The following is a 13,452-nucleotide window of genomic DNA, read 5'->3' as shown; positions in this document are numbered from 1 at the left end:
GGCCCCCAACAATTCATGATGGACCTGAGCCCCAGCTACATATTTTCTTTGTATGAAACCTTTATTGAAGGTCTACTGAGCCAGAGAGACTTGGACAAACTGGAAAACAAGTAGAGATTAATGTCAGAGAAGGGGGAGTGCAAAAAGAACCAATAATTTAAGAAATGAAGTCCTCTCAGTGCTGCGGTCTTTGTGTGGTTCATGAGGAGTCCTGGGCTATTTCTCATGCAGCCAAGATACTGTTACCTCTTCTATCAACAATTCAGGTTGATCAGTTGCAACCATTCAATAGGAATTGTCATAACCTTGACATCCCTCATCTTTCTAATATCTCTGAAGGTGGTTCAGTTGTGATACATGCAGTGAATAAATGTCATAATCTTAGTCATTCAACCAGTCAGAATAAATAAAATGCACAAGAAACCACCATTCCTATTTTTGTCTTCTGGAGTGTTTTCAGCCTCATACTGGTTTCCCCCTAAGAGCTGGAGAGAAGCGTAGGATGGAGGGAGAGGCCCTGGTTGTCCTGGGCACACCCAGCTGTCCTGGGCAGAAGTGGCAGAGGCCACAGAACAAGGATGAGCTGGCCCATCCAAATGGTACAGACTCTCTAAAGCAGACTCCTAGGAGCAGGGGAACTGAGATGCTGACACCTGTTTGACTCCTCATTTATGCCTCATCCTCATTCCGCATCCCTGGGTCCACCAGCTTCTGAAATGTCTGTTCTTGACCATCCATTTCCATTCTGAAAAGATGAGAAAAGGCTTTCCTACCCACATTTTCCTCTTTTGTCCCCCCAGCAATGGGTCATCATCTGTTTCTAACTTTCTTCATTCTCCTGTTAGAATGAATGCCATCCACCAACTTGAATTTCAACTTACAGTCTGGTAGTGTAAACTGGACACTAATTAGTTCTTTGGTGCTGAATCTTTAAGTTAAAATTATTATTTTATAATTTGATTATTTGATAATAATATTCTGCATTCATTGGTACTAAAAGTCAATGCATCATTTAAAAATATATAAAAATGTGATTTTATATACTTTCCTTAATATAGTCCTGCCTCCTTTTTTACTAATAGAACTTATTTGTGGAGGGTTTGGTCCTAAGACTGCACTTTTCAAGCATGATTTATGATGGAACTATTAAATATTCCTCTTCCGCTATCTTCCTATCCCCAGTTTCTTCCTCATGCCTGAAACAGAGCTTGCAATTCCATAAAAAGGAAAGTCATATGAGAAGCATATGGGTTAAATATAAAATACATTTTTAAAAAATTCCAAAAGAACCCAATGAAGCCTGGGTAGTTTGAGTGTATTTGTGTATATTTTTAGTTCTGTTCCTTGGAAGAAAATCTACATCACAATTTAGTGCTATTACTTGGCATAGTTGTGATTTAATATTCATATGCCATGCATTTTAAACAATATAATAGCTTTTGAAAAGAAAAGTGTGCATTACCTTGCTTAAAAATGTAAATTCTGTGAGGCATTGCATTCTTAGAATTAGGTTTATTCTTTCTGCCCGAGAAAAAGAGGTGTCAGGGAGCCTGCTATATAAAGCATGGGCTTACCAAAGTATAAACATCCTTCTGATTATAAGGAACACATCATTTGTGCATTGTTTCTGTTGATTTTTGATGCTATTTTTAACACTCTCAAGTTATCTGAACATGTTTCTCATACTAAATATTAATGTTAAATCAACTAACCAATTTTAAATGTTAGAAACTCTTTAAAATTTATAATTTTATAAAAATCTCCAACTCATTTTGCTTTTTAAGTCAAACCTTTGGGCAGCATTCTGGTAGTTATATTGCATTCAGACACCTGTAAGATTGTTGTTGCTATCCTGAAAGTTTCAGCCTTATCAATGATACTTTAGATATTAAGTACCAGGCACTAAGCGCTTTGTGTACATGGTCTTTTTAATTATTCCCAGAAATCCTTGGGTCAGGTTCCCCACTCAGGATCACACTGTTAGGCTGAGATTCAAATGCCTAACAGTGAAGCTTGTCCATTAACACATCACATCATCTCCTCCTGAGTCAGTGCAGGGGCAGTGATTTAATTCAATTACTGTGCCTTGGGGAGCCCTCTACAGAATAAGGGCCAACACAGGCCCCGGGGAATTGGCTGCCCTGGCTGAGTGCCAGGCAGAGGCCAGGCCAGGTGCAGAAAGGGACCTTAGGGTGTGCAGTAAGTGATGGTTATTTGGCCCATTAATGGACTTCTGCCACGTGTCTCTGAAAGTTTCTATTTTCACATCACTGGTTTTTTTATTGGAGAAAACTCTTTCACCCACAAGCCTCCAATTCCATTTTTTTTTGCAAGTGAAATAAACTTAAAATAAATGCTGGGGGCAGCCTTGAAGGAGACAGCTGGCCAAAAGGCATCCTGAGGATACTCCAGAGAGGACCTTGCTTTGTATTATTCCTGAGGCTTTATGGACTAACGGTACATAGAAAAGCCTTGGGCCTTCTGGAAAACACAGACTTTAATAAGAGCAGTTTTAGATTCACAGCAAGTTGAGAGGACATTACAGAGATTCCCTGTATATCCTCTGCACCCCAACATACATGACCTCTTCCTCCATTACCAACCCCCACAGGATGTTTGTTGTAATTGATGAACCTGTACCAAGCTGACACAAAGAATTCACCCAAAGACTGTAGTCAACATTAAGGTTCACTCGTGGTGTTGTGCATTCTGTGAGCCCCGGCAAATGTATGAGGATGCATATCTACCTCTGTCATATCATATAAAGTAGTTTTGCTGCCCTAAAAATCTTCTGTACTCTACCTGTTTAACATTCCACCCCCATCACCCTTTAACAACCACTGATCCATTTTTTTACTCTTTATTTTTGCTTTGTCCAAAATGCCATATATTTGGAATTATTTAGTATTTATCCTGTTCATATTGGTTTATTTTACTTAGTAATTGGCATTTAGGTTTTTGCTGTGTCTTTCCATGACTTGATAGCTCATTTCTTTTTGTCACTAAGTATTATTCCATTGCCTGGATGCACCACACTGTATAAGGTATAATAGAAAAAATATAGAGAATGGTTAAATTTTTAAAATGTGCTATAGAAAAAAATAACATAATCCTCCTCAAAATTCTGCCCCCTCAATTTGAACACATCCCACAGCTCTGCTTTGTGAAGCCGTTTGGAAAGCCGTTTTTCATGAGTGTCCTTGGTTGCACTGGTAGCTAACTCCCATATTCTGAACTGATTCAAAACTTTTGCCTTTCATAGTCATTTTGACTTCGAGGAAGAGACAGAAGTCCCACAGTGCCAGACCTGGTGCTAAGTTGGATTAGGACACATCATAATGTTTTTACGAGCCTGCCTTCTCATTGGATGGCACTTAGCAGCAACATTCAGGACATTTTTTATCACATCTCATAAAGGCAGGAAAGAGGACTTCCAGAACTGCCTGACAGTGGCATGAACGACGGATAAGTGTAGGTGAAGCAAAGGGGAACATTTTGAGTGGTACCATGGCGATATGGCTTTTACCGCAGTAATACCACATATTTTGATCACACTTCACGTGTATTTACCTACTGAAAAAATCATGGCTGTTTCTAAGTTTTGGCAATTGTGGGTAAAGCTTCTATAAACATCTGTGTGTAGATTTTTATGTAGACATATGTTTTTAACTCCTTTAGATAAATATTGGATAAATAAGGAGTCTAATTTCCGGCTTGTACGGTAAACCTCTACTTAGTTTTGTAAGAAGCTGCCAAGCTGCCTTCCACAGTGGCTGCAACCAGCGAGACCTCCTCTTGCTCTACAATCTCACCAGCATTTGGTGAGGTCAGGTTGAGGATGTGACCCACTCTAGTAGCTGTGCAGTGTTGTTTACATTTACTAATTGTTTACCTAACATAACATGCATGTAACACTGTTACATTTAGCAGTGTTGTTTACATAGCTAATTGTTGTTTACAATTTCCTTTCCCTTAGTATGATGTGGGGCAGCTTTCCATGTCCCTGTCTGTCACCAGAATATCTGAGGATATCTATTTTGGTGAAGCATCTATTGTAGTTTTTAGCCCATTTTTAAATTGGGTTGTTTTTTTCATTATTGTTGAATTTTAAGAGTTCATTGAATACTTTGGTAAAAGTTATTTATCAGATATGGCCTTTGCAAATACTTTCTCCTAGGCCCTGGCTTATCTTTTATTCTCTTAAGGCTCAGGCCGTTTTTAGGCTACCATAGGTAAGCCTCACCCAAAGCATCCTTCTCATTTTATGTACCATCTTATCAGCCACCAGAAAGGGAAAGGGCCGCCCTAATGGGAGAATCTGCTGTCGGCCCCCCAAATTCAGTGGAAAAACTTACCCTTCGGGGACACATAACCACAGAAACCACGCCAACCATGCTGAAAAGGAAACCCCAAAACCCCTTACAGCAGTATGTACAGCGATCATGCAGTTTGCATGGCCTGCCCTCTCAGATCAGCTTGCATAACTCTGGACACATTTCTTTCTGAAATATAGAACAAGCTAGCTAGCCATGTGGGACATACTTGAAATCCTAGCTGCTCAAAGGCTGAGGAAGGAGGATGACAAGTTCAAGGCCAGCCTGGGTAAATCCCTGCTCAAAAAGAAAGGAGAGAGAGAGAGAGAGAGAGAGAGAGAGAGAGAGAGAGAGAGAGAGAAGAAAAACAACATAGAGTGCCAATTTTAGTAAGTATAGTTCAGGACTGAGCTATATTAAAGGACAAAGATATCACCAGTTCATTCTGAGCCTTGATCTAATCTAGTGCAGCATTCAGAGCGCACTGACAGCATGACACGAAATGAGACTGTGGGGCTCAGTGTAGATACATAAAGATGAATATTCTGACCAGAGGCATCATAATGATTGGTGATTTCAAAACAGAAAGAAGAAAGTTGTTCGGTTTCCACAGGAAAGTGTTCTTGCAGGTTTTATCATATTGCAATCCTCCAGCAAGATTAGAGATGGCCATATAATATCCCTGTTCAGTCTGTGTCATGCACCTCTGTGTCCTTGGGAGCTCCGTGGTGCTGATATTACTTTCGGGGAGTTGTAATGCCATCGTTGTACCTGGGGCTAATCTTTGCTTTTTCCCCAGGATTTTCAAACCCACCATCTTGTTTGGCTTGTGCCATCCTGAAGCATCTTCACACATTCATCCGTTCACTTACTTAACAAATGTGAATGAGGCCCTTGCTCTGTGGCTGCACATGCCAAGCTAGCATACTATAATCAGTTCTCACTTTATAAATGCACAAAGTAAACCACAGAGAATGTTTAGGTAGTTTACCCCAAATTCTTACTACTAGTGACATCCAAGTCAGGACAAGAACAGAGAACCTTGGGGCCCTGCTGTCTGGCTGTCTCACCCTATTTCTCACCATCCTTTAGTCAGGCAGCCACTTCTTACCTCCATCTCTCTCAGTCATCATGTATCGCCTCTATTTAGAAGAGACCAAAACCCCACCACAATATGGGTGTCATTACATTGTGCTCACATGAGTCTGGATTATGATAAACCATGGCAAAAGAGGCTGTCAGACAGTTTTCATCCCGAAAATAAGGTTGGCTAGTAGGTGGGGGAAAATAAACAAGAAATGTCCCCGTGCAAAGCACCTGTAGGCTAGTATTTATAATACACCTCGCACCCAGAAACTTCTGGATCTGGGAGTTGTTCCTAGTATCCTTATTATTGACATGGATACTCTATGTCCACTTAATCCTCAGATTAATTCACGTTCTCGTTTCCTCTTGGAAGGGAGCCCACTGGGCCCTGGGCACACTGCCTGCTCACAGCGTGTTGGCTGCCTGTCCTCTGGTCTCACCCAGTGAAGGGCCGTGCTTACCAGAATCCGTGGGTAGTTCTGCGGGTGACAGATGGTCTCGGGGTAGTTAAAACTTTGTTATATCAATGGACAGCGGTATTGTAGTGGAAGGGAATAAGACAGCTATAAAAGGTTGGGGAATAAGACTCTAAAGCAGTTCTGGACTTGGACTGTTTGCCAAGTGACTTTGCACTTTCATTCCACGTCAAAGACAACAGAAGTGGAGATTTTCAGCAAAGAATTAAAGGTACAATTGACACAGTCAGTAGACCCATTATTAAAGAAATAGAACTGAGTTCTATATGAGAATCTTTGTGTTGAGAGTTTTCCAATAAGTAGGAGGAGGCTTGGACATCAGCAAAACATATATAGGGTCTGTATTTTCAGAGCACCAATGAATAACCTGCAGTGTTTAACTGAGTATTTACTTCATTAATAGAGAAAAGCTGATGGACAAACACTGCAGCAATATTTGAGCATGTCCAGCTTATAAAATGTTGCCTCTTAAAATACTGATGCTAAATTAGAGCATTTATGGGAAGAAAAAACCCAGAGCAATATTCCTAAAACTTGCATCCTCTTCTGAACTGAGAATATAATTTGCAGATTCCAGTGAAAAACAAAGGTGTTCCATTCTTTGTGCAGAGTTTGATAAGCATGAGCCTTTTCACTACTGATAGCAGAGCATTCAGCCAAGCATGGGCCCTCCGGAGCACCCGCCTCGGAAGACCATGTTGCTTGTGACTTACTGTTATTGGCAAGAAGTAGGAATTTTTTAAAAGTTTAGTTTGTTCCAGTTTACTATTGCCTACAAAAGTTAGTATGGTGAACTTGATCCATTACCTTTTTCATAAATTATACCTTTGATAAACACCCAAAGAATAAACGAGGTTCTCATACTCTTTCTAAAATGTAAAGTTTTAATATTTTTATTATTAATGCAGTCTATGAATCAAAAGACTCTGGACTACTCAAATGTACCCTTTAGGTGAAAGAGTTTGATTTCCATTTGGAAGTAAAAATATAAAATAAGAATGAATATCAGTCACATAGAATTTTTAAGACTATCAGTATCAAAGATATTATTTTCCATGGAACAGTGACCTAGAATCAAATTCTCAAGATGTAAGATTTTATGTGCACCAGGGTGCCAGAAAACATGCGCTTTTACAGAGGCTCAGCATAACTGAAGGTCTTGACAAGAAAAAAGTAAACTAAATTAATGATGATAATTTGTTGGACAATGAAATTTTAAATAATGGATAAATCTTTTTTTTTTTTTTTTTTGGTCTTTTTCCTTTTTATCAGGGATCAAACTCATGACTACCTGCTTGCAAGGCAGGTGCCTATGCTGCTGAGCTAAATCCCCAGCCCCGGATAAATCTTTTATACATGAGACTACCAGATATATCTAAATATGCAGAGACTAAGGAAGAGATTAAATTCAAAGCCATGACTCAATCATGCAGTAGCTAGAGATATCTTCTGTGTAGTTTTATACTGAAGAACAGCAGAACCAGCAGTGATGGCACAGTAATTAGACAGCAGCAGAGCTATGCTGGGAAAAGCTGTCCTTCAAAGAAATTTAAAGTTACTGGCTTTATTAAATAAACATAGTAGGTTTTTAACCAGATTACAATGTTTATGGTATGTCTTTTTTTTTTTTTTTGTCATTTTGACTTTGCTAATGAGTTTATATGGTAAAAATAGACTTAAGAACTGACTCTCAGCTCAGAATGCACTGGGGTTTTTGTTTGTTTGTTTGTTTTTGGTATCAGGGATCGAACTCACGACCTTGAACTCGCCAGGCAGGCACTTATGCCATGGGCTAAATCACTGTTAAGAGCATCTGTCAGGGTCTTTCAGGGGAGTGATGAGGCAGCTGGCCAGCTGGCCTCCTGCTGCTGATTGGGGAGTCACAGGAGAAATCCCTGCCACACCCACTTTGGAATATTTCCCCTTCCAGTCATCTAGAGGGAGACTCTAGCAGTCAGCCCTCCCCTTTGTGACTTTTGGCTTGTTGCTCATGCTTGAAATTCCTGTGGGCTTTTCACCGTGCCTCTGCCTCGGTTCTCTAATGGAAATTCCAGTACGCCTGTTGGTACCTACTTCATTCAGATGGTCTAAAACATGCCTTCCATTTGAGGGAAATGTTTTCATGTGGAGTGGTGACAGGAGCTTCATTTTATTTGTTTACATGGTTGCGAGTCAGGTAGTCATAGAGAACAGATAATAGAGAGGAGTATAGAGGAACCATTGTGACATTCCTGTCCCCCAGTCAGACTAAAAGATTCTGTTTGTGATGCTGAGCATCAGGGAGTTTCTAGGTCTGCTTCACCTGGGAAGTTTCTGGACCACCAATCTTTAAAATAGAAGAATTATAAAAAGTGACAAGTTTCTGAATGCTTGTTGAACTTTTTATTTCTCAAAAAGGTCTGTTAAAGACTGGCTAATGCTAGTCACCCCCAAAGAAACGAGCTCAGACTGAACACCCGCGAGGCTCGGAAGGAAAAAGTGATTTATAGGGTTATTTTTCCTTCTTAACTCTTTTCTCCCTAGAAGTAAAAATGTGTTAATGTTAAAGAAATGTAGTAGTCTCTTTTAAAAGCTGAACTCACTCAGCCCCGTGATCCTCCCACATTGCGCCCTAGGGAGAGCGGAGAGGATGGCAGGGACCTTATGATAGAGTCCAGCTGGAGAGGAGGGTGGACGGATGTGTGCTCAGTGGACCATTAGCTGTTTGCAGGCTTTCTCTGTTTGCTCCCTGTGTCCCCACTAACACACACGTATACTTTGATAGCCTGAGAATCTTGCCTGAGATCCCACAGTCCGGGTGGGTTCTCCTGGACCCCAGTGTCCTGGAGTGGTCCCGACAGACACATGGTGAACCATCACCACGGCCTGCCAATATCTCGCCCCATTCCCTTCCCTCTCCTCTTTCTTTCCTTCCTCTGTCCTCTGTCCCCCTGGGCCAGGAGAGTCACTTAGTGCGTCCCAACGGGAGCAGCCTCCAGGGGGAGCCCGACTGCACCTCCTGGGGCGCGGGGGCTGCTGGAGGGGCGCCCTCGCCCCTTGATCCCTCCCGAGACCGCGGTGTCCCCCGGCGGCGCCACTCACCCTCTCCGTGTTCTCGCCCTCGCCCTCCAGGAACCGTGACCGGGAACAGTAACTCGACGTTCATTTCCAGCGGACAGGTGATGAACTTCAAGGGCGACATCATCGTGGTCTACGTCAGCCAGACGTCGCAGGAGGGCGCGGCGGGGCCGGCGGGCGCGGGCGCGGAGCCCGTGGGGCGCCCGGTGCAGGAGGAGACGCTGGCGCGCTGCGACTCCTTCGCGGGCAACGCGCCCCGCTTCGCGGACACGGTCGCCGAGGCGCTGCGGGAGCCGGGCGAGGCCTCGCGGCCGGTGCAGGAGCAGGGCGCGGGCTGAGCGGAGCGGCCGGGCGCGCGGTTCCCCCTGCGGTTCCCGCCCCGGAGGGCCCGGACTCTGCGGAGCGGGGCGGGGCGCGGCGAGTGCACCCCGCGGGCGCGCCGGGCCGGCCGTGTCGCCCTCGCTGCCTTCCCGCCTCGCGCAGGGTCGCTTCGTCCCTGATTGCCACCTCTTGACAACTTTGTTGTGACTGTCTGGTGTCGTCCAGGCTGTGTTTTTATTCACTTTCTTTCATATTTCCTGATACTTTTTCCTGCACCTTTTTTTTCCTATTTAAGGAATTTTTCAAAACCCTTCTTAAAACAAATATATATATATATATATATATATATATATATATATATATATATATATATATATTTCTCGGCTTCACACTGTTCTGCTGATGCTGTCCTAGTGTGTGTCTACGAACTTAACTTTCAGGGAAAGGCTAGGTCTGCAAAGCCTTGAATCTTGGAATGAGGTGCAGGGTACCTGTAGACGGACTTTTATTTTCTGAGAAATGTTCAGGGTCCCCATTTTTCTAAACGGAAGAAAACAGGAATGTTTTCCCCCCTGTGAATGTTTTTAAGTTTGTATAGCTCCTGGAGCGGAGCTGGGTTCAGTGCGTGGCCTTGTCCCCTCCCACCGTCAGTGGCAACAGGTATTTGGCAACTATCTTAAAAAAAATTGGCAGCTGGATCTCTAAAAATTGCTACAGTTGACATTCTTAATCTTGATGTCTCTCTGAAGGTGAAAATAATAATGATAATCATAATCGTAGGGCACTGGGTTTGCCTGCCCACAAAGTGGAAAGGAGGTGTCAGGGAAGTTCAAGAAAGAATAAAATTGAGATTAATTTGCATTTTCTCTTTCCAGAGATGAATGCCATGAATATGTTTAAACAGTAGACCCTTCTTTCTTCCTAAATAATTGTGCATCTGTAAGTTAGCCTCCACGAAAATACCCCTACTTGTTTTTAGTGCATTTAAATGACTAACCAAATCCTCACATTGTGAGTATAAGACAGCTTATTACCTGCCTCACTTTTCTCTTGCAATTGGTCCTCTTGCAAGATAACAGAACACGAGTCGGCCTGAAATGAAATCACCTGTGTGGATTTATCTAGTGTGGCCAGGGAGCCACAGTGGTTTTCCTCAATACTGGAGAAATGTATTTCTCACCTTAGCAAATTAAAAGTCACTTTGCACATCTCGTAGGTGCTAATAATGGTCACTGTGCTGACTTTAATGGTCATAGATGTCCACCTGAAGAGGAAAACGGCTGTGCATCGTTGTCTTTCTCCTGGTCTCAGTTCTCCTTGAAGTGCAGGGTGAGAACAGTCGACTGTGACTTTTAATGCAGAAGCAGGGGACAGCTCTGTCCTGCATGGGATCCTCACCATGCAGATGCGAATAACTGCAGGAATAACTGCCAGAATAACCCGTTGGTGGGAATTTACCATCTTTTCTATCCTTTTAGTTAACATCCATCCAGAGCAAAATACAACAAAATGGGGAAAAAAACATACCTTTTGATCCAGAACATATTAAACAGACAAAATAATAGTTCACGAAGTAGAATGCTGAGCTAAAAACCCACATTTCCACTGTGACTGTCATTATCTTATTTCACCTCTCTGTTTTAATTGTACTTTCTACGAAATGACAATAATGATAATTTATCATAGTTTTCTTACCCAGAGGTATCAAATGGATGCTACAGTGAATGTTAAAGTACCTTGAACTCCTTAAATAAAAGGAGCTTTATTAGTACATTTTGTCTAATTTCAGAAAAATGCTATTCTTTCCCATAGATGTCTACTAATGCTGTATCATTCCAAAGGCAACTGAATGATGGGAAATGGATAGCAAATATAGGTGTGTCTGTATAGAGACATAGGTAACCAATGTAAACAGAATAAAATGAAACCAATAAAAAATCATTTGGTGGACATGATACAGAGATTATTAAACTAATATTTGACCATAAAATATTTTTCATGGCTTGCTAAAACAAGTTTCATTTCAAACTTGTGATCCAATGTATTCCTGATTTGTATGGCATGCTGAGGTGTCACATGTTGGTTTTATTTTGTGTTTTGTTGATTCTCTTGATAACAGGCTTGGGAGAAAAAATCCTTTGATGATGTATCTGCTATGAATCTCACAAGAGAACTACATGCAGTCTTCCTACTAGTGAGAGAGTTGAAGGGGAAGGACCTGCAGAGGGGACTGCGGCCTACCCACATTTACTCCACTGCTACAAGACAGGATTAATTTCTTTTTCTACCTGAGGATGTGAAAAGTGGTTTGAATGTAATGTATAGAAACTTCATAGGGCAGGGGAACGTATTGTTACTGTATAAGAAACCATTCCAAAGCTCAATAGCTTAGAACAACTGCCACTTACCTAGTTTACTAGGATCAGCTTGGTTTACTGGATCGGCTCCGGAGGATTTTCAGGCCCAGGTCCCGCAAGGCTGGACTTCCTCGCCTGGTTGCAGTGAGCAGGCTGGTCGTTGGGGGTGTTCTGGGCTTCACATGGTCTTTTGTCCTTCCACCCTTCAAGCAAGGCTGGTTCTTCTGGTGATGTCGGGGCCCAGGGAAAGCAGGCAAAATCCAGCCAGGCTCCTTGAGGTGTAGGCACTGATGGACACACTTTCCTTCAGCCACTTCTGTTGGCCAAAGCAAGTCCCAAGGCCAGTGTACATTCAAGAAGTGGGAGACAGACCCCTGTAAGAAGAACTAAAGAGTAGCGTAGCTGGGTGGGTTACGAAAAGGGGCAGCTGGGGACCCCTTTGTCACGTGTCTCTCACAGGGACATTATTTGGATCAAAATGGTGCAGAGAAGAGTTCTATCTGGAAACAAAGCAGGCACGTTTCCCAACTCCTGATAAATGAAGGATTCCTTTTGGGTCCTGACCTAGATCCCCCATCCCCCAAATGAGTGTATGGCGGAGGTTTAAATAAAATAAAACAAATCGTATGATTTTAGGGCTCCAGGAGTGTCAAAACCCTTTAGTTGAGCTCCAGACTCTGAGGGCTAAGACACAGAGTTTTCTGGACTGCCCACTTTATTTATTAGGCCCAACAACAAGGGGCAGGGAAACTGAGGAAAGAGCAGGCAATGAGCAGGACCTTGGGAGTCACTTCAAGGACGTCTCCAAGTAGTGAATCAAGTCAATTCAGTAGAACTGTCTTATCATGAAGACACGGTAGGAGTGAGACTGTAGGAATAATTCTGCAACTGCAGTCTCCATCTACTTAATTGATGTTTGGGCCAAGTGTCCACAGCTGTGGCCTTATCTTGCCCTTTGAGGTATCTCTGGCCTCACAGGCCACTGCAGGCCTCAGCCAGGACCAGTGATTCATAGAGGTTCACTCACTGTGAATCAGCAAGGGGCCTAGGCCTAGGACAGACTCACAGATAAACATAGAAAGCCAATTAGTAAAATTGAAATCCTGCTCAGATCTGCTTCGTAGTGGTCTCCAACAGATTCCCTCTCTATAATCGAATTCCTCCAGTGGGAGAGACATTCATGTTCATATTTAAGTATCAAAATCTCTTCCAAAGTAAATGGAGATGATTTGGGAATTGGGCCTATGATATTACTGCCATACTCCATTGCACAGAAAATTGAAACATGACTTTATAAAATAAGAAAACTGGGAAGATGCTTTGGGTAGATGAACCAGTTAATAAGCAGATAGAAGACTTAGTGTTCACCTTTACTGTGCGTCAACAAATATGCTTTTTATGTACTGGGATAAAGAGTGACATGAACCAAGCACTGTCTGTGATGGACATGTGGGGTAGTACAGACCTGTTTGTTCTCTGTAGTCTTGAAAGCATATGATTCCCCTAGTCCATTTGCCTCGAGACACTGTGTGTGTGGTGCTCTGGTGCAAGTTGCACAGTCTGATTTGGGAGAGGGAATAAAGCTCTCAAGACCCTGCACGCTCCAGTGGTGAGTCGTCATTTTCATTTAGTGTACCTTTAATGTCTGGGCCCTGGGGCACCAGCAGGAGATGAAGCGAGCTGGGATCTGGAAAGGCAGGCCCATGCTCTGCTGCAGCCGCCAGAGAGGGCTGCTGGAAAGGGAGTGTGTGAGCTTCCTGATCCCCAGGCAGTGCCTTTGAACCAGCCACTTTTCAGCTACTGAAGCCTTGCAGAGGTGAGAAGGGACCTGAAGTTGGGGAG

General features: G+C 42.8%; 1 protein-coding gene across 3 annotated transcripts in view; it reads left to right on the top strand.

The window, feature by feature from the left end:
- The window catches only part of Tnfrsf11a (TNF receptor superfamily member 11a), a 58,052-nt gene extending 44,843 nt beyond the window's left edge, over positions 1-13,209 (top strand). For all 3 annotated transcript variants that reach the window (XM_063231523.1, XM_063231525.1, XM_063231524.1), the window contains exon 10: positions 8,987-13,209. In XM_063231523.1, coding sequence (XP_063087593.1) covers positions 8,987-9,270 — 284 coding nt within the window. In that variant the 3' untranslated portion in view covers positions 9,271-13,209. The remainder of the gene's footprint in view (positions 1-8,986) is intronic.
- The last annotated feature ends 243 nt before the right edge of the window (positions 13,210-13,452 follow it).

This window comes from Cavia porcellus, unplaced genomic scaffold, assembly GCF_034190915.1.
Source record: "Cavia porcellus strain 051 isolate PalLab524CR breed Dunkin Hartley unplaced genomic scaffold, mCavPor4.1 scaffold_20, whole genome shotgun sequence".
In the NCBI taxonomy this organism is placed as follows: Eukaryota; Metazoa; Chordata; class Mammalia; order Rodentia; family Caviidae; genus Cavia; species Cavia porcellus.
The sequence above is the reverse complement of the archived record's forward strand: the minus strand, read 5'-3'. Positions and strand labels throughout refer to the sequence as shown.